The sequence below is a fragment of the Lagopus leucura genome, unplaced genomic scaffold, assembly GCF_019238085.1.
Source record: "Lagopus leucura isolate 7727_CA_CO unplaced genomic scaffold, USGS_WTPT01 Super-Scaffold_100002, whole genome shotgun sequence".
Lineage (NCBI taxonomy): Eukaryota > Metazoa > Chordata > Aves > Galliformes > Phasianidae > Lagopus > Lagopus leucura.
Genome location: NW_024962263.1, coordinates 54,680,789 through 54,704,281, shown reverse-complemented (window position 1 = coordinate 54,704,281; position 23,493 = coordinate 54,680,789). Strand labels below are relative to the sequence as shown.

Here is a 23,493-nt window from a genome sequence, read left to right as displayed (position 1 = left end):
TATGTATTCAATGGTTTTATTCTTTTTAAGGCATTTCTGATTATTCTGTGTAAACTTCCAGGTGGTAAAGGGGAAAAAAAAAAATATCTGAAGTATTGTCTATAATGTCATTGCCTTTTTTATTACCCGTTCCTCTATCATACAATATTCATATATATTCTGCAGAACAGGTGAGTATAGAAACATTACAAAGGGAAAAAAAATTAGCTTTTAGAATAGTGAACATTGTTAGCCTCACTGTGTGGAGTGTCAGGCATCCTCCTGTCACTGGGGAAGTGCTCTGAAATGTTTTGATGGAATGACACATGCTTGTATTTTTGTATGAAAGTATGTCAGGTATGAAGTACTCACAGGTTGTATTCGTGATAAATTATGACCTAATTATGAACATTTCTTCTGAGTGCAATTTCTGTCTTATAGGAAAGTGCACATATTGAATGATCAGATCATCTTAAACATGCTTGCCTTTTTTTTTAGGCTCAAAATAGTATTAATCCATAGCTGGACAGGAAGCTTTGCTCTGTGTAACAAGTAACTTAAAGACTAATGGCTATACAATACAGTAAATGGAAATAATTTGGGATTATATAAACTTACTTTTCAGTAATTTTTCTCAAGGTAGTGTTGGAGATCTGCCTTACAAAATAGGTAACTAATACAACATGGCAACTTTTTTGCTCTGCTTCTGTATGTATTTTGATGTGTACTGTCTACTTTTCCCATGTAATTTGGAATTGGGGTGTCTCAGTGTAGAAGAGCCTTTAATTATTGTACAAGAAGTAAGAGCTAAGCATAAAGCGTGTGTCTTTTACTGGGTTGACTTTCTTTTGCTCTAATGTAGGTCTGTAAAAGCAACATCAGATTAAAGGAGCTGGCTGTTATTTAAAGTAGCACTAACAGAGGCACACTGGGCATACCATTTAATTTCGTCTGGCATATCGGTGCTGTGAGTTGCCCTGTGGCAAAGGCCAGCTCTCCTGCTTGTGGGTCTACAACAGTTCAGGCTGATGCTATCCACTCTCTTTACCTTCATTTGCTAGGCCAAACCATATAACTTGCTTTTGCCTTTTTTGCTTGCCTCTGGAGGCAGACCCATAGGCCTGGTGCTTGCTGTAGGAAGCAAACCAAGGCACTGGGCCTAAGCAAACCATGTGTCTGGAGTAGGTGGATGTCTGGTGTTTGAGAAGACCATTGGAGAAGGCAGGTATCTAAGGCATGGAGCAGAAAACAGTTGGTCATGCAGTCTAGTGTGTTTTGTGGAGCTCATACCCATTTAGGATCCTACCCAGGTCTGAGATTTTAGCTCTTTTGATTTGATTTGAGCCTTTCCTATAGACGGAGTGAAACATGACTCATTTTTTGGCTTTGACATCTTTCAGATGATAAATGATAAGGTGATAATCTACAAACCAGTGTGACAACAGTTAAGCCTTTCTGTGTAGGGGCTATGAAGGGAAGAGGTTTCGTATGGTTTTTTTGTTGGTTTTAGTGGCTTTTTTTGAGTGGAGGATGCTCTCCAGGTCTGGGAGTAGCATCAAAGAAACAAAACTGATCAAAAGTAAGCTGTAGGGTGAGAAAGGTAATGACATTCATAATTGTTGGAACTGGAGGCAAAATGTTTGGCACAGAAAGAGCTCATTTGAGAAGGCTCATGCAGCAGTCATGGAGTGAGGCCCTCTGTGAGAAGGGACATTCCATTCAGAGCAGAACCCTAGGGGAATAAGCTGCCAGAAAAAAAGCAGGCAGAAATATTCTGTTGAATGGGGTTAGGCTGGTGGCTGTGCTTACTGCTTTCCGTCTTACAGCTTCTTGAAGGTCATATGATGGGAATAAAAACTCACTAATTGACTGTCAAAGTAAGCCTGTGAAATGCACTGAACACTCATCCCTTTCACAGCAGCTACAAAAGGTCATTGTTTTTTTGCTGTTCATCTAGGGTAGCTAAAGCAGGATGTTGCAACCTAGTATTTTGGTTGCTTAAGCAGTGTTCTTAGCTTTGTATTTACCAGGACTTACATTTATTATTGATGGCTGGGGGGAGAGGTGGTGTTTTGTTTTTTTTTTGACGGGTGATTGTTTATTAGTTTGTTTTTGGACAAAAGCCCTAACAGTCTCTTGTTCTTTCAGGTTTTTCTCATTAAAGAAAGGAATGTTATTGCACCCTATAAAACAATAAGAGTAAGTGTACAGTTTTTCATTATTCTTAGCAAATTAATATATTGTAGAGACCAATGCTCTCTATTATGAAAGAGTAAGATAACTCTAATTGGAGCAATATGACAATAAAACTTCAAAAAATAAATAATTGTGCATATTAGATAAAACTAGTGTCTGAATTTTTCCATAAGGCATATGTGATATTTATTGGAATACGTGCTGCAGATCTGTCTCTTGCTAATTGCCTCAGCATGCAGCTCTATGGGCTCAACAATCAGACAGACAACTGTCCACTCATATTTGGTGGGCACTGTTTCTCCTCAGTTTTAATTTATGTTTTCCAGCTGAATGGGTCACAGTTCAAAGAAATTGCAGGTTAAGTTTGCTCACATCAGAATCCAGAGCTTGCTTCTGTTGCTTTCTAATCAAATTCTTGAGTTTGAAGTCTGCAAGGTAAAGAATTGAGTGGTTTTCAGCTAAAATGTGAGGTAGATGAAGATACAAACACAAAATGGAAAAATCAGAGTCTTATAAACACTCTTTCTGTTTCAACCTTTTTCCACAGTTTAGAAATGAGCAGGCAATTAAATTTGTTGCCATATTTCTTCAAGTAAAAGGTTTCAAGAATGATCAAGTCATTAACTTATGTTGCTACTATGAACAGGAAAGATGATTAGTAGATGATGTCTGAATTATTCTCAACAACTACTTCAGGTTGTTTTGGTGGTGTTTCTAAACTGTGATTTTTAATTATATTTTTATTTTCCTTGTTTACTTAATGTCACTAATTCTTTATGCAAAACCTCATTTCTGTTCTCTTGTATTCTCTGTTTTGCTTCCAAGTGCAAGATTTATTAACTATCGCATAACTATCAGTAGCATTATTGACACGAGAAAAAGAAAATAATTGGAAGAACTGTTTGGAAACTTCTCCATTTTAGTTTTTCTGAAGTCAAGATACTTAAATAATTCCTAATAGTTAACCATTACAGCTTCTTTCACGAAAGTGCAGTTATGTTTCTTCATAGCAAAACAAGTCTAGTTTGCCTTCAGCCACTTAAGAGTATTTCTTTGCTGCTGCTAGGTATACTTGAATCACTGCCTGTTCCAGGTGGTTCATTGGGTGCTAGAATCTGGTAGTATGATTTTGCTTCCATGTCTTCAATTGATTTTGTTTATTTATTTGTTTATTTTTGGAGATCTATTACGAAACACCAAGTCTTTCCAGGCTGTAGAGCTAGACATAGAACTGCTTTCCACAGGTTTTACCCTGTAGGCCATAAGTGACCGTTGAAGACCATCCACTAGGGAATGAGAGCCATGTTTCTCCTGTTAAATGAAAAATGTGTAGTCAGTGAAATGTTAGTGAGGCTTTTATCCAAATTGCTGTTGAACTTCTTGTCTCTCATTAATCTAGCACAGTTTGCTTTCTGAACCATGCTTTGCTCTAGGGTTGCTGTCAGTTCAGCTCTGACTGCATAAATTATGCTAACAGTCATCTAGAGTTTCATTTTTTCTTAGGTTGTTCATAGTTATATCCACATTGATCAGTGTCTTGAAGTAGACTTACTGGTCACTGTTCTGGAAGTCTAACTTAAGAAATCACAGAACCCCACCGAATTGTCAGTGCAGTTTTATACTATGCTCAGGGATTTTCAAGGGATCCCAACCACCTCCACTGTAGACGAGTCGTGTGTAAGGGTTACTATCAGCTGATCCATACACATTTTTAGCAGATTTAAGTCAAAACCAGAAATATTTTGAAATTACACTTCAGAGAGCTGCTTGTTAGTGGCAAGGAGGTTGGAACTTTAAGTTTTCTTTAAGGTCCCTTCCAATATAAGCCTTCCTATGATTATACGATTTGCTTGTGTATGTGATGTTAAACTAGTTGGAGCATGTATTAGTTCTAGACTTGGAGATGTTGTTGCTACATTAAATGGAGTGCTTCGAAGCTGTTATGTTGCATTATATTAAGAATACCAAGGACTGCACAAGGAAGTTACCACAGGGAAGTTAGATTTATAAAGATAAAAAAACACAACAGGTTTTACATAGGTCTTTCAAATGTATACTGCAACCTATGGAAACATGCTTTGACAAAGTTTACTTTTAATTAAAAATTTTTTTCACTGTACTGTATTTTAAACTATTTTTGTGGTAAATATGCTTTTGATTTTAGGGCAAAACAGAACACCTATTCCAATTGGATGTAGCTGGGAAACTAGGAGATGTTGTGCAAACTCTACATCAGGTATGTAGTTATCACTGCACACTTCTCCACATCATCTTTTTTGATATTTAATGGGAAGCTTCCTTTAAGTATTTCTAAAGGTGAAATTCTTGGAGTATCTAGTTTTGAAAATGCAACAGTTGAGTATACCTTCTAGTTCTAAAGTCAGTTGTAAGCTACTCTCATTAGCTATGCAAGATAATCATATATAGACAAATTACTTGACAATAAACATGAGTGAATGTGTTAACTTTAAAGAGAAATAATAATAGCTCTTCTAGTACTCTTTTAGTCAACAAGAATGCTAATGCCCTCCACGTTGCTGTAGACTTTTAAACTGTGTGAGACATCAGTGCTGTATCACTTAAGTTCACTGTCCTTTAGCTCTACAGGGCTTCTTGTCTAGATAAGATGGGAGATCAAGCTGCCATGGTAAGCGTCTGATTATTTCAGAATATTACTGTTTCTAATGAAATTCTACTTGCATTTCAGTCATAAACCATGTTATTTTTTCTTTCATATTAGATAACTGCTATACTGCAATCCCGTTTGGCTAGAACTTCATTTGATAAAAACAGGTATCTTTCTAATAACTTGTGGGAAAATGTTTTTTACCTGTTGGTTATTTAGTCTACAGCTCCATTACATAGTAGGTGCTTCTTTGAGCAGCACAAGTGGCTAAATTGCAGATTTGTCTTTTTAACATTCTGAAAAACTTGGTATGGAGAATAGGACGTTCTGTGAAGGTGTATGTGTTACTTTTTTTTTTTTCATTTTTTCCTGTTCAGACTCTTCTGTTTATCCATGAATTTGTTCCAAGTTAGGTATCAGTAAGTAAATGCCAAATAAAGCAGTGTATAAGATAATTTAAGTAGTGATGGGTTACTGTTCTGAGAATGAAGCAGAACATATGACTTTCCTTTCTGGACTGCCAGTTAGAGTTCTCAACAAAGAACCTTCTTCATGCCTGAGGCATCCCTGTTTAGATGTGCCAAAGCTATAAACTAACCTGAAGAATTTAAGGATAGCTCTGCATATGTAAGAACCAGAGGTAAACTTACTCCCTTTCTTCACTTGTAGATTTCAAAGCATTTCTGAAACGCTGCGTATGGAATGTAAAGCAGAAATGGTGACACCACTGGTGACTAATCCAGGGCATGTGTGTGTTACTGATGCTAACTTGTACTTCCAGCCTCTTAATGGATATCCTGTAAGTGCCTCATAGATGGTCTTGCATATGGTGTGAGCACACTGCTCCTCTATGGACAGTTTCCATTTTTTGTATTATTCCTTTTAAATGCATGTGGGGCACATCTCCAAGGAGACTGATTTCATTTCTGATAAAAGGTCCTTAGTTTTCTTGTAATTTATGCTGCTTTGTTATATTCAGTACTCTGAGGTTTTATTCTGAGCTGACTTTCTTACAATTGACAAAGCACAAAGTATCCTTTGCTTGTTCTCCGTTAGTATTTTTAAAAATAACTTTCTGTAGCATTTAATTTAAGATAAGTTTCTAATCTTACTCTGTGGTGCTGCTCCTGTCTGGTGCGAGTTTTGATTCACTTTGTATGAGCTAGGAAGTTTGTAGCTAGGTTTTCTATAAATCTGAACGTTTCTTTCCCTAATGGAAAATGGAGTGCATATCGCAGTCGTATAGCTGCTTTGGAACTTTGTCACAGAAATAGCAGCAGTAGTCCTATCAGGCCTCTAAGATACGAAAAACTTGTCCTGAGAAGTAAAATCTGCTTTTAGCTTATTATGATGGCTTATTATGACAGAATGCCATTCAATTTCTGTCCATCAGATGGCACCATCAGCAAATGTTATGCCCACTAACCTGATGGCTTCCTTACTTTTAATATAATTCTGTTCTGCTCATCTTTTGCTTGATTATTCTAACTGGCCATAAATTTGGTTGATGATACATTGTTATTTAGTAATAACCTGCTTTTCTGCTCAGACAAGAAGCTACAGCAAAGATTAACTTATTTTTGAAGTAGCTGCTTAAAACCACTGTTGGGCTGCTAACATGATGTGGGAGGATATAGCTTTTGTATTGCCAAGTGTCTCTAGTTCAGAAAAACTTCAGGTTAAGGTAGAAGAACATATATCTCCATCTTTTCTCTTCCATCCTTCTGCCCCATTTCCCCCTACAGAAACCAGTAGTACAAATAACACTGCAGAATGTACGCCGCATCTATAAAAGAAGACATGGTCTAATGCCACTGGTAAGCTCAAATACTGTGTATGTAGTTTCCTAAATAGACCAGTTGAAATTGTACACATTGTTAGGCAGAGGAAATTTTAAAAACTATGGATTATATAGTGAACAGCACCCAACACTTTTTAGTTTTGAAGTGTTTTTGTTCCCTGTGTTGTCAAAAAGATGAAAACAGAAAAAGTGAATTCTGTCAAGGATGAAAAACTTCCTTCATAAGCAGTTCATGTAGGGGAGGAGAGAAGGGAGTACTTCCAGGAAGCAGTTCATTCTATTTATCTCAAACATCTACCTTGGAATAGAATGAATTGCCTTCCCTTGGTGTGCTTTCTCCCTGGATTGATTCATGGAGGGAGTCTGATCACTAGTGCAGATTGACACTAATATGGAGTGAAGAACCCTGCTGTATGTGATTGAGGGATGATGACAGTGCTGCAGTGTGTGCTTCCTCAGTACCTCAGTTCTGTGCTTCCAGTGTTTACACTGAAATTTCAGACTTGAACAAAACTTTTCTCTCAAAACAAATTTAAACTAAAAAACAAACAACAACAACAAAAACATTACCTGCCCTTAAACAAGCCTAGGTAGAGACTGTCTGTGAACAGCTGTTAATCTTTTTACTTGATTGGGTATCAACGGAATATTTTCATGGTTGGAAGTAGGAAAGATGAAAATGTTAGACTTGTATGTACGCAAAACTATGACCAGCGCTGAGTTTTAGACATTAGTAACCGGAATAAAAAGCATGAATGTTATAGCTTGTTAGTAACTGCTTTCAATTTACTTTTTCTCCCTCTTTAATTTCTAAGGGACTCGAGGTATTTTGCTCAGAAAATGATATATGTTCTGACATCTACTTGAAATTCTACAACTGTCAAGATCGAGATGAGCTCTATTACCTTATTGCAGCATACATAGGTTTGCAGCATTTAATTTGTTAATTTAGTTTGTAGTTCTTTGCAAGGAGAAATTTGTCTGGATTTTTCTCTCTTGATTTGTGGGAAGAATTAAAAGATGTATTAGCCATAAGAATTCTTAATGGAAGAAAGCAAAATTCAAAATGGACATTGAAAAGTTGCATGTTTTGTTTGTATTTGAAGGGCTGAGTATGGAAGTTGAGATAACATTATTAAAGTGAAACTGATTATTTTGATCTGCAACTTAATATGTACCTTCAAAAAAAAAAAAAAAAAAAAAAAAGGACTGTCTTAAACAGAAATGAGTATATGAATATATAAGATTGATTCTGCTGAATTTTGTTTTGTATGGATGGATTCCTCTCATGCCCTAGTAAGTCTTCCCTGGCCGTGAACAGGGACATCTGCAGCTGGATCAAGGGAACATCTGCAGGGACGGAGCATTCACCACTTCTCTGGGCAGCCTGTTCTACTGCCTCCCTAACCTTACTGTAAAAAAAACCATCTTCCTTATATTCAGTCTAAATCTCCCATTTTAGTTTGTAGTCATTTCCTTTTGTCCTGTCACAACAGACCCTACTAAAGAGTCTGTCCCCTTCCTTCTTACAGCCTCCCATTGGATACTGAAAGGCCACTTTTAGGTCTCCTTGGACCCGTCTCTTTTCCAGGCTGAACAGCCAGTCCTTACAGGGGTGGTGTTCCATACAGGAGAAAACTCTTGTAAACAAATGGATTTTTAAATGCACACATAAATATGTGAACTCTCCTCAGGCCCAGCAATGGATGATGAAACCTACCCTTCTAAAACAATTACGTTCTTACTTCTATTAAGTCCTTTATTCATAGAAAATGAATGGATCTTTTTCACACCACGAACAGAACCATTCCAAAATAATAGCATATGTGCTGAGAAAATTAGCTCCATTAGCAGTCAGGTTCTTTCCCATCCGTTGTTTCCATATTCAGTTTTAGTACTCCTCCAGACCTATCTGAACAGGATTTACAAGATGTGTTAAGTATAGCAGCTATTGAAACATAAAATCACCACTTAATTCTAACTTTTGATTTTAAGCTTCTGTGCCAAGAATAACTTTATAGTACCTTGAATAATGCTAATCTGTGATATTTTATGAGTGGAACTGCAAACCTCAAAACTCTTAATGTTTGATTTTATTTTAGAAAATCATATTACAGAGCATACAGCTGAGAGTTACATGTTGCAATGGCAGCGAGGACATATATCAAACTACCAGTATCTGCTTCATCTCAACAATCTAGCTGACAGGAGCTGCAATGATCTCTCCCAGTATCCTGTATTTCCCTGGATCATAGCAGACTACTCTAGTGCAGAATTAGGTATGTGTATAAGAGACAACACGTTAGTGCATCATGCTTGACAGCTTGGGGGGAGGCATCAGGAATGTGTTATGCTGCATGATGTTCCATGTATAGCAGGATGCACCTGGTGTTACTGACCCAGCGTGTTTTCATGCGTTCTTACTCTGGAGTTTGGTGGAAAAAATACTTACATTGTTCCACTTTTTCTGTGGAAAAACTTCAGTTGTCAGAGTGTTTTGCACCTGTCCTGTCACTTTGAAAATTAGTAGTAGTGAACATTCCAAGACTGCCTGTGATTCTAAGAAATGCATAAGAACCACTATAATGGCCTTCCATTGAATGATTTGGATGCGTTGAAATGAATAAGATCTAGGCATTCTTGGGCAGGTTTTTAATATTGCAAGTTAAAAAGAAGCTAACAAGGCTTGTGTCTAAATAGGTTTCTTGTTTAAGGGCCTTTTTTAATGTGTGTTGGAAGCTTGTTCTTTAGAGGATTGTGTTCCTCTAAAACCAGCAGAGTATGGGAAGCATCTGCTCAGATACTGCAGTCTGATTGTTTGGTAGTTTTGAACTGTAGCATGTAGAAAGAAGACAGTACTGGTTAGCAACTGGTAGCATTCATCTTGTGTGTCAGGTGATGTTAGTTGCAATAGCTGTCAATGATGTCTAACTTCCAGTTCTTAAGCAAGAGATTTGAGATGAGTCTACTGGGAAGTAAGGAGACAAGTATGTGCTTATGGTAAGAATTTTATTCTCTTGCAGTTAGGGAGAAGAGAAAAGAACTTGGGTGCTTCTGTGGATTTTGTTGTTTTGCTATTGTTAGGGTGTTTTTCAGTTTTTAGTATTGATCAGAATGTATTCTTTTGTGGCGGGAACGATTCATGGTCTGTTTTTTCAGATCTGACAAAACCTGAAACATTCCGTGACCTCAGTAAACCGATTGGTGCCCTGAATAAAGAGAGACTGGAGAGATTATTGGTATGTCTATCTTGAACTTTATCTGTAGTACACTTTTGGCCTTGTGCGTGTTAGCAATAAAAGCAGCTTTGTCAAGCAACCTTTAAGTATGCTGATCTGTCAACAATCTCTTAACCTTATCAGAAACAAACTTGCCTATAAAACTTCATCACAATTGTTTTCAGGTTAATATTTTTCAGCACCAATTTTACAAGCGAAAAATTTCAAATTATTCAAATCTAGTTTATCTCTCTTAGTACCATTCCTGTGTGTTGTACCTTTAAATGTTCTGCGTAGCTGGTTGGTTGTTTTTTTTATAGTAGTTATAAACTGCCAAGTCATATAACTGGAAATATGAAGCTTTAAGAGCAAAAGATTAAAAAAAGCATAATGTAAAATATGGCAAAGTAGTAGCAATGCAAAGTATTTCTGTTTTAGAAAAATGCAGAGTTTGAGTGAGAGTGCTTCAAAGGGAGGAAATACAGATTCATGGAGATAGGAGTATCATGAAGATTCCACACGCAGATAATAGTGAATAAATTTCTTCCATTTCTCAAAATAAGCAGACATTCTTTTTTATAAGCAGTCAAATATACCATTAGAGTTAGAAGGTCCTCAATTTCTTTGCTTTCAATTTGTCATGTAACATAATCTTCTGCCATGGCAAGGTAGCTATTCCCAAATCACTTACAATTCTTAAGATTCTGGAGAGTACAAATATGATCATTTTCAGGAACAGTAAATAAAGATTTCTTTCTAAGATTAGGCTGTTTCCTCAAACTGCTAGCCATCTCATGCTTACTGCACTTATTTAGAGTACAGTAGGTTTTAGGGATAACCTGTGAAAGGTTAAGTCATGAAGGAATGTTCCAGGTTGAGTTCAATCAATGTGTTCTTCCATAACCTTAGAAAAGTGCACATGAAAGACAAAAAAGGAGGGCTGTGTTCATGCTACTTTGAAGTTATATCACTGCCTTAGCGTGTGGAAAGTAAGAGAATCAGAAAGCTGAAGACCTGATAATTCTGGATTATAAATTATAAGAACATTTGTGCGTTACTGATTTACTGACCTGATTAAATCTGCATGCTTATTAGTGCTTAAAATGTGTTTTTTCTTTGGGAAAAAGAAATGTAATGGGTGGCTCTCATCTCTCCCCTTCTTAAATAAATCTATAGAGATGGTGAGTAAAATCATGAAAGCAAGCAGGAGCACTGATACTAAACAGACCTGTCTTCCTTATGTTGTAGGCACGTTATGAGGAAATGCCAGAACCTAAGTTCATGTATGGGAGCCACTATTCATCCCCGGGTTATGTTTTGTTTTATCTTGTTAGAGTTGGTAAGATTGCTTTTATGTGTTCTCTGTTCAGACATTTGCCTCAGAAGCAGGCAAGGTTTGAAGGAAGATGATGACTTTTTATTTCTCTCTAGCTCCAGAATACATGCTCTGTCTGCAGAATGGAAAGTTTGATCATGCTGACAGAATGTTCAACAGGTTTGTTTACATTTTGTCTGTATGTAAGTTGTCATTTTAAAATGGGCATCAAGGGAGTGCAAAGCATTAGAAAATGTTAGAAAACATTTTAAAATGTGTAATTGATATGTTGTCTAGTGTTGCAGAAACCTGGAAAAACTGTTTGGATGGCGCAACAGATTTCAAAGAGGTAAATGGCCAGAAAATAACTCAAGTCTAAGCACTTGTGCAGAACTTTTCTCAGATGTCTCCTGTTGATCTTAATTCATTTATGTTTTATCTCAGCTATTGATGGCATTTTATGTATCCTTTCATGTTTTGAAGTTTTTTCTCTGTAATTGTGTGATTCCTTTTATGCCTTTCTATCTTTTCATTTGACAGAAGTGTCATTATGAATGTTACAGGGATAAGGGGGAAAATGTACTATTGTAGGTATTGTGTTCATCTACTGGAGTCTCTCTAGGATTTGGCTGTGTTATAAGGTTAAGGAGGATGGTGCAGGTGGTAGAAGGGAGGCCATCTGAAGGGACATGGACAAGCTTGGGAAGTGGGTCTGAGGGAACCTCACGAGATTCAAGGTTATCAAGTACAAGGTGTTGTGTTTGGGTTAGGGTAATCTTAGATATCTGTGCGAACTTTTGAGAGCAGCTCTGTGGAGAAGGACTTAAGAATGAATCAGTATTATGTGCTTGCAGCTCAGAAGGCCAACTGTATCCTGGGCAGCATCAATATAGAGATGGTCAACAGGGCAAGGGAGATAACTGTCCTGCTCTGCTATGACCTTGTGAGGCCCTATTTGGGTTGCTGTGTCCAGGCCTGGGTCCCCCAGTACAAGACAGATGTGGGTCCAAAGAAGAGCTGTGAAGATATTTGGAAGGCTGGAGCACCCCTCTTTTGAAGAAAGGTTGAGGAAGCCCAGTTTGGAGAAGACCTTGTTGCAGCCTTCCATTATTTAAAGGGAACTTATAAGAAGGAGGGAGGCTGACTTTTTGCACAGTCTAATAGCAGTATAACAAGGCAGAATGGTTTAAAACTAGAACAGGGAAGATGTGGATATCATGAGGAAATTCTTCAGAGGATGGTGAGGACTGAAACAGATTGCCCAGAGAAGTTGTGATTGTCCCATCCCTGTGGGTGTTCATGGCCAGGTTGGATGGGGCCCTGGGTGATGTGATCTAGTGGCTGGCAGCACTGCTGTCACAGTGGGGGGACTTGGAACTAGATGGGCCCCAAGGTCTCTTTGGACCCAAGTTTTTCTATGGTAACAGTATATTTGGGATATTAAACAATAGACATTTTAACTTGGTTTTTTTGAGCTTTATAAAACCAGTACCTCGTAGAATATGTTGAATAATTAACTGCCAACTGGTGGGTGATGTTAAATGCTTTTTATTGAAGTGATTAATGATAATTATTTTTTAAAAATATATAATGGAAGAAGTAAGAATGGTTAGCTTTGTTGGTCTTTAAATAATTTATCTAAATTCTCAAACTTCTGTCATTCTAGTTGCATTCTAGATTTTTGTTATGAATCTTACCTGATGTCTTAAAAATAAGAAGGCAGCTATACAGTTAGAGATCTGAAGATACTCTTGTTGTTATGAATTCACATGCTACATGTACTATATTAAAAATATATAAGCCCTTGAATTTAGTTTGGATAATTGCCTTGGTGGTGGACAGGATGCCTGATACTTGGAAGTTGAAATTGTAATGCAAGGAAGTTTCTAGTGCTGCTCTTCTGGCAAAGAGGAAAGCTTGGAGGAATTACTATCCAACTTTAGGGCTTAATGTGTGAACTTGAATAACTTTGTTTTTACTGAATGTCTTCTAGTTAAAATGACTGAAGCTAAACTGACCTCAAAAATTTTTCCTTTCTTATTTTTTTTTTCTTTTCTACCAGTTGATTCCAGAATTTTATGAAAATGATTCTAGCTTTCTAGTAAACAGCTTGAAATTGGATTTGGGAAAAAGACAGGGTGGAAAGACTGTTGAAGATGTAGAGCTTCCCCCTTGGGCATCAGGTAGTAGTACTCCAGCTTCTTGCATTATGAGTGAATTCAGGATTATCATTATTATTTCCTGGGATCATATTTCTCTCAAAAGCTCTCATAGTTACCTCCTGAAGTAATTTTTACTCTTAAGCATTGATACATTCTGTAGTTGTGTTTAATTTTCATGGCAATTTTGAGTTTAGTATGGGTCTTCTGGTTTGGTGTTTTTTGTAAGAACGGGGAGGGGTAATGATAGTAAGTGGGAAATCTTTAATTAACCCGTCTCTTGTCAGGTCCTGATGACTTTCTTCAGAAGAGCCAAGAGGCTTTAGAAAGTCAGTATGTTTCAGAGCATCTTCATGAGTGGATTGACCTCGTATTTGGCTGCAAACAAAAAGGAAGCAAAGCTGTTACAGCTTGCAATGGTAAGTATGCATTTCACTGAAGTAACAAAACCAAAACTTTGATGATAAATTGGCTTTGATCTTTTATTGCTGTGCTTTAAATGCTTGATCCTTAAAGGAGATACAGGTTTTCCTTACCTGAAGTAGTACCTTACTTGAAAAATCTATTGCCTTCATATTTGAAGATGTAAAATCTTACTCAGGGACATGATTTAGGGGAGGGTTGTTAGAGTCAGGGTAGTATGGTTAGGTTGCAGTTGGACTTGATGATCTTTAAGGTCTTTTCCAACCCGACCAATTCCATGCTTCTAAAATGGTAGCTGAGATGGTTCTGCAGCGTTGCTGTTATTTACTTACAGTGCAGTACAGCAACGTAGTATTCAAGTAGTGTGCCTCAGTTAGGAACGGGAGTTTGAAGGAGCAGCCACACAAACAGGTATTTAACATTCCCTGTGCTGTGATTGTAGTGTGAGAATTTCAATTCAGAAATCCCCCTCCTTCCCCTCCTATTTAAGTGAATTGAGAAGGAAAAGGAGGAGGTAATGGGCTACAGCTGTTTAGGAGCATGAATGGAGGAAAAAGTACGTGGGTAACCAGATTTGTCCTTCTGTAGCACGTGGGCTTTTTATTCTGTGTAAGTAAAGGTTAAATGTTTGACATATTGTTTTGATCTTGTAGGTAGCTATTGTAAATTCTTATAAAAGAAGCTGTTGCTCAGTATTTGTTATGTTGGTGTGCTGAAGTTCTCTAGACATCATAGTATGATAGTGTGATATTTAGCCTAACTGTGTTACTGTCTGATAAGGAAACATCTTCTCACTAAAGGAAGATTAGCAGATGCACAGTATAGGACGAAGATAATTTGGTTATTCCAGAAACCCTGATGATAAGCAAGAGAAAATTTGAGACAGGCAGGTTTTGTTTTTCTTAAACTTACAATTACTGGGAAAGAATGCATAAGCAATCTTAATTTTGATAGTCATTGCTTCCTACTTCCAGAGAGAACTGATGTGATGTGAAAATCCATAGATATGAATATGCTTCCTCATGCACCTTTGAATTGTGATTAGCTGTATTTTGAGCTTGCAGGGTCCAGTTACCATATGATTAGGTGTCATAAATGTAAGGTAAAATATGCCAGACTCTGAATAAAGAGAAGTGGTATTTATGTTACGGTATCTGTATTGTTATTGTGCAGATATGCTTCTAAAGCAAAACATGCTTCTCTTGATGCAGTGTGATTTTTCTATTTATTTTTTTTTTTAATTAATGTAATGAACTGCAAGACCCTCTTGAGTAGATAAGAGAGACAGAAAGGGCCATGTCTACAAATGACTTGGTATCAAGAGACAGAGTATCCATATACTGAGCTCCCAATGTAATTAGCAAAGTTTGCAACCCACTACCACTTTATCAAATGAACTGGAGCATAGATAGGCTTTTATGATCTTTCTTGCTGTATTTTGTTACCTGTCTATAAAATAACCGAAGATCTAGTCACATAGCTATGCATTTTTGGGGAGGTGGGAGGACGTTCTCCTTCATGAAGATTAAATAAGCTGTCCTTCCTTTATGAAGGAGCTGGCTTTGGAAACTGCCTCCGAGTCTCCTAGATTCAAGCCCAGGATAAACATTGTATTTTTATATTGTACAAATATTTCTTTTTCCAGTGTTTCATCCATTAACTTATGAAGGAGGAGTGGATTTAAACAGGTAATTAAGAATTTGAATATTTTTGTAAAAACAGCTAAATGTATCGTCATCTCTTCACATTCTATGGTGGCTGTAAAAATAGCTGGTGAACTGATACCAGGCTGTCAGTTTTAATAGATGTTCAAAGACCGTTACTTGAACTCTTCTTCGTGTTGATTTATCTGATTTATTTTTTTTAAATTATTATTATTACTGCTATTTTTAACTGAAGGTCACGTTGCCATCATACATAAAGGAAATTGTGAAGCTGTCATATGAATGCCTGTTGTAAATCAGTTCTGTGATGACCATAGTAACTCTATGTGCAGCCTTGTGCTTCCAGGACAGAAACAGAGAACTTGCTCTAACTAACTGTGTTGCTTCTCTGAAGCATTATGGACCCCAATGAGAAAGTAGCTTTGCTGACACAAATCTTGGAGTTTGGACAGACACCAAAACAGTTGTTTACAACTCCTCATCCTCAACGGATAATGCCAAAAAGCTCCTCTAGAACATCTAGTCACAGTGTTTCCATAAGTGAATCTCCAGGTGAGTGTATAACAGATAAATTGATGATGTAACTGATTTGTAATTTGGAGGAGTTCTCTATCTTTTCCCACAAGATCTCATTATAGACATCTCCTGGCCACTTGCCCTATAAGCAGAGTCAGAATAAATCCATGAGCTTACCTATTAAAGGAGAAGCAGGCAAGATCAGTCTCAAATCTGAAAATACACACATCCCGTAGCTGTGATCCTGCACTTTGCTTTATGGTCCAGTTCAGTCTCTGCCTTTGAAGATGTAGGAGGGCTGTGTTCTCTGGCCTTTTGTGACACTTCAGAATCAAACTGATACGACAGCAGTTTCTTTGACTGTCTCTGTAGAGACTCTAAATAATGTAGAGATTCATTCTGTTCTTGAACAGAACTGTCTTTGTGGCAGTAAGCTTGAACTGAGAATTTACTCTGAGCATCTGGATATGAACATGTGAGACTGGGGTCTTTTTCCCCTCTAATGTTACTTGAGTGAAACTGCAGAGAAATTACTTTGTCCCTACAGTATATATTGAAAAAAAAGTTGGTGGAATAACTTCAAGAAAAGGATATGTAATGGCAGTACAGGTTTCTTTACAATGTCAAACTTTGCCCATTTTTTCTGAAACTAAGGTTCTGTGGCCCTCATTATATGAACAGTGGTCTACTGGTAAACTGGACTGAATCTCCAGGCTGTCTATTGAATGGGGAGACATTCAGTCTCTTGGTCGATTGTCCTTGATTTGCTGACCTTTTGATGGCTTTCATTTTTACATAGAGAAGCAAAGATGGTTACTACTTACTTGGTAACCTGCAACTATACCAATTGTGTATGGCTATAATAATAGCCATGCATCTTAAATGGTTCTGGTAGTAGGCCACATAATTCCTGTCAGATTTAGGCTTTTTATGATAATTTATATGTAGTGTGTTTCCACTTCTTTATCCCTTAACTTCTGAGATGCTGCAGAAAATAAACTTACGACATTTAATTGAATGTAAAAGAATAATAGGTAGGTGGCTTTGATTGCATTTTTCCATTTGGGAAACTCTTGACATTTCAATGTCTACAGTAACCAAAAATTTATATTCCTGGAGCTCTGCATGATTACTGTACTTTGTGTTTATGTTTGTACCTTCACCTACTTCTTGAATTTTATCTTTCTGATTTCTGTCCATAGTAAAATGCTGTTGTGGCATTTTATTGCAGTATCTCCAAATGAAGAATCATTTGAAGATTTGACAGAAGAAAGCATTACACTTGCTTGGAACAATATTTCTAAACTAAGACAAGATGAACAATATAAAATTCACAAAGAGTAGGTACTGCTCTTCACTCTTAAGTCACAGTTGTTCCATTTAACTGGGGATAGGAGTATCTGCGAGTCTATTTGAATGATGGGTTAAGGCTTATGGTAATTTTTCTCTTTTTTTTCTTTTTTGAGATAGCTGGGTTGGTTTTGTTTGTTTTTTAGTCTGTGATGAATTACCAATCTAGAAAAGGCAGTTATGAGCTTAATTTTATTCCTTAGAGAGATCTAAAGCAAGTTCATTCACATTTTAGAAGCAGACATTAATACCCATTTGCCAAAACTGTGATAGCAGCAGCTAGATAAGCATTTCCACTTATTTCTTCATGCCATTTAATTTGAAAGTTTAAGCCAATTGAAAGTTCAGCAACTGCACAACCCAGAGCTGCGTCCTTACGAGGAGTCTGTAATGTCTCCAGCTGCGGGCAGTAAGGTAATCCAGGCACCACACTGGTGTTCTGATGGGTTCCTAGGGAGCCACACACCAAGCAGCCCAATTTCAGGTGAACTTTGACAAAGCCCAGCTAATCCCACACTGGGAAGATTGAATGGGAAACCATTAATCCTTTCACGTGGGTATGTCCTTTCCAGCGAGGTTGAAGTTCTTGCAGAACAATATAGGGAACCTGTACTGATGATAGTGAGGTATATTTGAGTATGTGGGCATGTTGCTCACCACTGCAGTATTTTTAATCTCATTGAATATCTTAACTTTTTGAATAGAAATCAAATAACAGATTTCAGCAGTATTTAATTTGCAGTATTGTGGGTAAGTTCCAAAACTTAGGAAATCACTGATGAGCCTATTTGTATTAACAGGGCAATTACTGGAATAGCAGTCACCTGCAATGGGTCTTCTGTTTTCACCACTTCCCAAGGTGAGTATTATTGCAGTTATTTCCTCAAACCTGCAGTGCAAATGCTTTAATACGAACTTATAACACCAAGTGATGTTTTGTGAACAAAAGAGCACGCAACTTTCAAATGTGAAGATTAAATCCCTAGAATACCTTCACTGGAAGCAAAATTGAGGCAGTGTTCAAGGGTATTTCTTCCAGAATCACTGAGTTCTCATTTGTTTGGGTTTTTAAAGGAACATGGCCCCAGTGTTCTGCCAAATGCAAGATACTCATTTTCACTTTCTGCCCTATTGCTACAAGTACTGAAGTTTTCAAACAGTATGTCAGTACTTCTGTTTGCTTTTGGTTTTTGACATTTCCAAGACACCTATTATAGAAATTAATGAAGCCAAATAGATATTTCCTGTAATTAAATAGCTTAAGTATGATATATTTTTTTTATTTTATATTTTTTTAAGTTGTCCGCGGATTTCAATGTTGTCCACATGTGGGCTTGTGAAGGTGTTAATTTATCTCCTTAGATTATTAATTCAAAGACTGAAAAAAACATACCTGATTTTTATAACTAAATATATGAATCTTCAAACAGATACAAAATTTTTATCTTCTGTAATATAAACCAGTCATTTTACAGTCATGCAGTCATGTAGTATTGTTCTTTGTACTTAGACTCAACTCTGAAGATGTTTTCCAAGGAATCCAAAACACTCCAAAGAAGTGTGTCCTTTTCAAACATGGTAAGTTGCTGTCAAAATAAAAACATAATTAGGAATCTTTTGAAAGCTACTCATAGAAATGTCTCTTGGTGTAGCTCAGTGTGTTCTTCTCCTCAGTTATATGACATGTGGATAATTTAGCAGAATGAATTGAGATTGTGTTCTCTCTCCCTGGAGACCTGAGAAGCATTCTTTGAACGCAGCAAGGGAGCATTAAATGTTTCTCTTCTGTGTTAATAATGTTCTGAGTTTTCTGCTATATAGAGAAGGTCTTGTGGTAGACTAAGATACACTGGCATGAGCAGACAGGTCTTTCCAAACAACTTTGAATTGGTGTTCAACACCAGAAACAAAGCTTGAATTTATACCCATGTTCAAGTCATACCCAAAGTGTTTGGAGTCTGTCAGTCAGTCAGTCAGCTGAAGAATGCAAAGGACAGGGAGTGGAATCTTAGCTGTGTGAATTTTAGCAGTCCTTGCTTCATGAGCGATAATCTCAGCAACCTCTGAACAACATGCTTCTCAAACAGAACTTTGAAAGGGATTCTGTGTTTTATTTTCTGTGCTTGAGCGCTGGGGCCTGAGCTGGGTCACTTTCTGAGTCATTTACTGAGACAAGATAGTAGGATGCATTAACGCTCCTCTGTACCCTCCTCTCTAGGGGAAAGGGAAAGCAGATATGTTGCCCAGGTAGAAGCCATAGTATACTCTAGCACATCCCCAAAGAAGCTGTAAGATCAAGACACTGCTGCCTGCCATGGTATGCTCCTCTTGATGCTGTAAAAAGGGAGCCCTTCATTTAATCCTAGTCCAAGTTAGTCTCTAGTGAGGAGGTTGTGTACCCTTCTGTTCTCTTCCTCTTCACTCTCTCCTGCCCCCTTGGTAGTTTCAGTGTTGATGTGTTGCAGCAAGGCCAGAAGCTATAATCTCTTTGCATTCCACCTGCCTGCTAGAATGCTTTTAAGAACAGATTACTGTTCATTTTTTCTGATGATACTTACAGAAGTTGTTACTATTGTGGTGGTTTTTTTTTTTTTTTTTTTTTTGTTTTTTTTTTTGTTGTTGTTGCTGAGAATAATAGAAATTACTTGGCTACATCCATTGCTTGAAAGAGCAGAGCAGAGTTGCTGTCATGGGGGGGGGGGGGGAGAGGGGAAAACATGAAAGAAAACCTGTTTTTTCAGGTTTCTGTTTTCATATAGAATTGACATAACTTGAAAGATGAAAAGCTGGCTCGGTTTCTCCTGAGTGTGGAATCACATACAACATACATGAAGTACTTGAAAAAAGGAGATCCATTGGCTGTGCCTGTGTTTCCCAACTTTGGAGTTAACTTTGTATTTACTGGAGTTTTTCGTTAGGCTTTTCTTAATTAACGTTCATGCAACACCAGAATGCTGCACACAGAGAAGATTACTATGCTCCTTGTTCTCCAGAACCACGTTAATGTATTTCTCTTTGGGGGTCAGAAATAGAACACTGCTTTGTTTTTCCTTTTCTTCTACAGGCTTTGTCATCTTGTATCATCTTGCCAGGAGATACCACTGTCATAAGTTCTTCATGGGACAATAATATGTGAGTATTTACTTCCTGCTGACTCTGCTGAATTATATTGAGTACCTTGGTAGTTATAATTATGGCTATAGATACAGAATCACTGATAAAATGCAGTATCTGTACTTCTACATTTGGTTTTTTTTTTTTTTAGTCTGGTTCCTGTTAAAAACTGTAGAAAAAAAAGTTATTTTCATCAATTCAGAGAAAACTGTTTATGTTACCTGAAGGTGTAACACTTTCATGATCTCTTCCTGTTAGATATTTTTATTCAATTGCATTTGGAAGACGGCAGGACATCTTGATGGGACACGATGATGCTGTCAGCAAGATTTGTTGGCGAGAAGGGTGTTTATATTCTGCATCTTGGGATTCCACTGTAAAGGTTTGTAGACAAGTTTATAATACTTCAATAGCTATTTATTGCTAGCAGTTTATATTTGGCCAGAGGCATGCACTGGAGTGGATGTGTCTGTTATATTCTAGTAATAAATACATGAATAATTTTATATAATATTTATAAGTCACTACAAATAGTATAATAGAATAAGTACAAGTAGTTTATCTTTTGTTAGCCTTGCCTCAACTGTGTTTCAAAGCTGGAGTGTTACTTCAATAAAAATAATTTGGAAGTTAGAGATAGGAAAGAATTTCCCAAAGCCTTGTGGTAAGTACCCATTCATTGGTGTGATATACAGCACTTTGGTAACCTACTGGGAATCAGCACAGTCATGTTTAAGGTGTTGCTCTGCTTAATGTAAACAGTTTAAGGTGCCAGTTGCTGTTTTGCCACACAGATGAGGCCTGCAGTTACACAAGCAGCACTTGTAATGTGAGCATTAAGCAATGGAGAAACTCATCCAATTTTACTAATGCTGCTTTGAACAAACTTTAATGTCTGTGTTGTAGGTGTGGAAATGCGTACCTGGAGAGACATCGAGCAATAAAAGAAACTGTTTTGAATTGCTTGCAGAGTTAGAGCACGATGTTAGTGTAAGTATGCTGACAGAGATGCAGTACCAGATTTGAGATTGTATCACGTGATCTCAACTCTCAGTTTAACAAACAACTAAAGTGTGAGGATTGTCTGGGGTGATGTTTCCTTTTGCTGTGTGTTTTTTCTCTTTTGGGGTTTGGGTGTTTCTGGGGCGGTGAGTTGCTTTGTCTCGTTGGCTTTTGTTGGCATAACTTTGCCTAAGATGAGCGTGCTGCTCTCCAGCATCCCCTGCTTCCTTTGCTGACAAGTCTGCTCTTAAGGAAGAAAGCGACAGTAGGAAGAGTTCTGCTTTGTGGTTTTTATTTTGTTTACTTGTTCATTTATTCTTATTTGCTTTGGTCAGCTTGTTTGCACAAAGCTCAAGGTTGGGGGAGGTGGACAGCAGAGAGGGAGTTGGTTTTCCTTAGTTTCCTTCTTTGCTTTTGCTTTTTGAAAACTCAAGAGTGAGGATTTTTTTTTTTTCAGTATTTTCATTGTTACTGCTTCCTAATGAAACTCTTCCAAAGGCAAACAAATAAAAAGAATTGAGTTACTGCTGTTTTGTTTTTTTTAAACACACTCCAAAACACATTGCTGAATTTCACAGTAAATGTATAATCACACTCTTGCAGTTAATCACATGTAACTGTGCACTTTTTCTTATAGCATCTAATGTTACTCTTGTAACAATGAAGAATGGTGTCCAAGGGTATTTTTAAAAGAAATTTCTAGCCATTGGTTCTTTCTGATAAAGGGTAAAATTTTGCATTTATGTTGAGAATATGAGTACTAAAAGTAGTAGGACATGTCACTTTGTGTTTCCTCTTCTACAAAGAAGTACTTTAAAATATGTTTTTCTTCAGATATTTTAAAGGGAGCTGCCTTTTACATTTTCTCAGTAATAACTGTGCTTAAAGATGTTGCAGAATTAAATTCAAAATCAATTGACAATAAAATGGCATCTGAATGGCTGATGGACTTTTTTGTGTATATTTAAAACTTGTTTTGAGACAGCTTACATGGAAGAACAGGAAAATCATGGGATGTTTAACTTCCTAGGTAAATACGATCGACCTTACTGCTTCAAACACTATACTAGCATCTGGAACCAAAGAGGGTACCATCAGTGTTTGGGATGTTACCACAGCAACAGCGTTACACCAGTTGCCTTGTCATTCTGGTACTGTGTTTGATGCTGCTTTTAGTCCCGGTATGTTGGATTTCAGTTTTAACATATAAGTCTGGGAGTTTCCTGATTATATGTAATACACTCTGTTATTGAAATTACTAGTCTAAGGGGAATGGTGAGATCTACCAGAAGGTATCCTTGCCTGCGGCAGGGTAGTTGGAACTAGATCATCTTTAAAGGTCCCTTCCAATTCAGTCATTCTGATTCTATGACATGCTTCTCTGCTTTAAAGAAATCTTTAATTGATGCAAGGCCATAACAACCTGTAAACCAGTAGTCTAGATTGTAGACCAGTGTTTATCATTGTATGCTTGCAGACAATGTGAAGTACATTTTCTCTAAATAAGTAGGTCAGGCCTATCACAGCCAACATGCCATACTGCAGACTGTGATGATAACTGGGACTGTGTATCTAAACATGCTCCTTTTGTTTGTTGTCATGGTTTGCTCTCTTGTGTAGACGGCAGACATCTACTCAGTGCGGGAGAAGACTGTTGTTTTAAAGTAATAGATGTACAGACTGGAATGCTTATATCTTCTGTGACTGCTGATGAGCCACAAAGGTAATCCTGAGAACATCCATATGGATTATGAAGTTGCATGGCCAGCTTAGTTAAATGTAGATGCTCAATGCATTTCTTTTTGCCATAGCAAAAAGAAAAGTGTGATAACAGTGAAGGTACTGGATACAAAATACTTAATTTGCACTTAAGTGCAAAGGCTTTTGTGTGCTTTCCAGGCAAGCTTCTCAAAAAGGGATAAAAGAAACAACTGTTTAAGGAAGTAATTCTATTCTTTATACAAGTTAAAGATGGTGTTTAAGAAGAGCTGCTTAGCTGTAGCACCAACCGGCTCTTCCAGAACTGACGTTTCTAGCAAGCGGCCAGTTTCTTACTTGCATCACTTGTCAATAACCTTTATTTTCCAAAGCTCCTTTTCTGTGTAAGCTAAGAAGAGATTGGCTTTTGAA

The 23,493-nt window shown here is 37.3% G+C and overlaps 1 protein-coding gene across 1 annotated transcript in view; it reads left to right on the top strand.

The window, feature by feature from the left end:
• The window catches only part of NSMAF (neutral sphingomyelinase activation associated factor), a 37,333-nt gene that overhangs the window by 12,333 nt on the left and 1,507 nt on the right, over window positions 1-23,493 (top strand). The window contains exons 6-29 of the mRNA XM_042869389.1: window positions 2,128-2,178; window positions 4,340-4,411; window positions 4,775-4,822; window positions 4,916-4,968; window positions 5,471-5,600; window positions 6,547-6,618; window positions 7,418-7,526; window positions 8,705-8,881; window positions 9,762-9,841; window positions 11,069-11,159; window positions 11,252-11,315; window positions 11,433-11,484; window positions 13,198-13,318; window positions 13,582-13,713; window positions 15,363-15,405; window positions 15,776-15,933; window positions 17,129-17,237; window positions 18,048-18,106; window positions 18,758-18,825; window positions 20,312-20,379; window positions 20,620-20,743; window positions 21,268-21,351; window positions 22,394-22,544; window positions 22,984-23,086. Of these exons, the coding sequence (XP_042725323.1) occupies window positions 2,128-2,178; window positions 4,340-4,411; window positions 4,775-4,822; window positions 4,916-4,968; window positions 5,471-5,600; window positions 6,547-6,618; window positions 7,418-7,526; window positions 8,705-8,881; window positions 9,762-9,841; window positions 11,069-11,159; window positions 11,252-11,315; window positions 11,433-11,484; window positions 13,198-13,318; window positions 13,582-13,713; window positions 15,363-15,405; window positions 15,776-15,933; window positions 17,129-17,237; window positions 18,048-18,106; window positions 18,758-18,825; window positions 20,312-20,379; window positions 20,620-20,743; window positions 21,268-21,351; window positions 22,394-22,544; window positions 22,984-23,086 (2,219 nt within the window). The remainder of the gene's footprint in view (window positions 1-2,127; window positions 2,179-4,339; window positions 4,412-4,774; window positions 4,823-4,915; window positions 4,969-5,470; window positions 5,601-6,546; window positions 6,619-7,417; window positions 7,527-8,704; window positions 8,882-9,761; window positions 9,842-11,068; window positions 11,160-11,251; window positions 11,316-11,432; window positions 11,485-13,197; window positions 13,319-13,581; window positions 13,714-15,362; window positions 15,406-15,775; window positions 15,934-17,128; window positions 17,238-18,047; window positions 18,107-18,757; window positions 18,826-20,311; window positions 20,380-20,619; window positions 20,744-21,267; window positions 21,352-22,393; window positions 22,545-22,983; window positions 23,087-23,493) is intronic.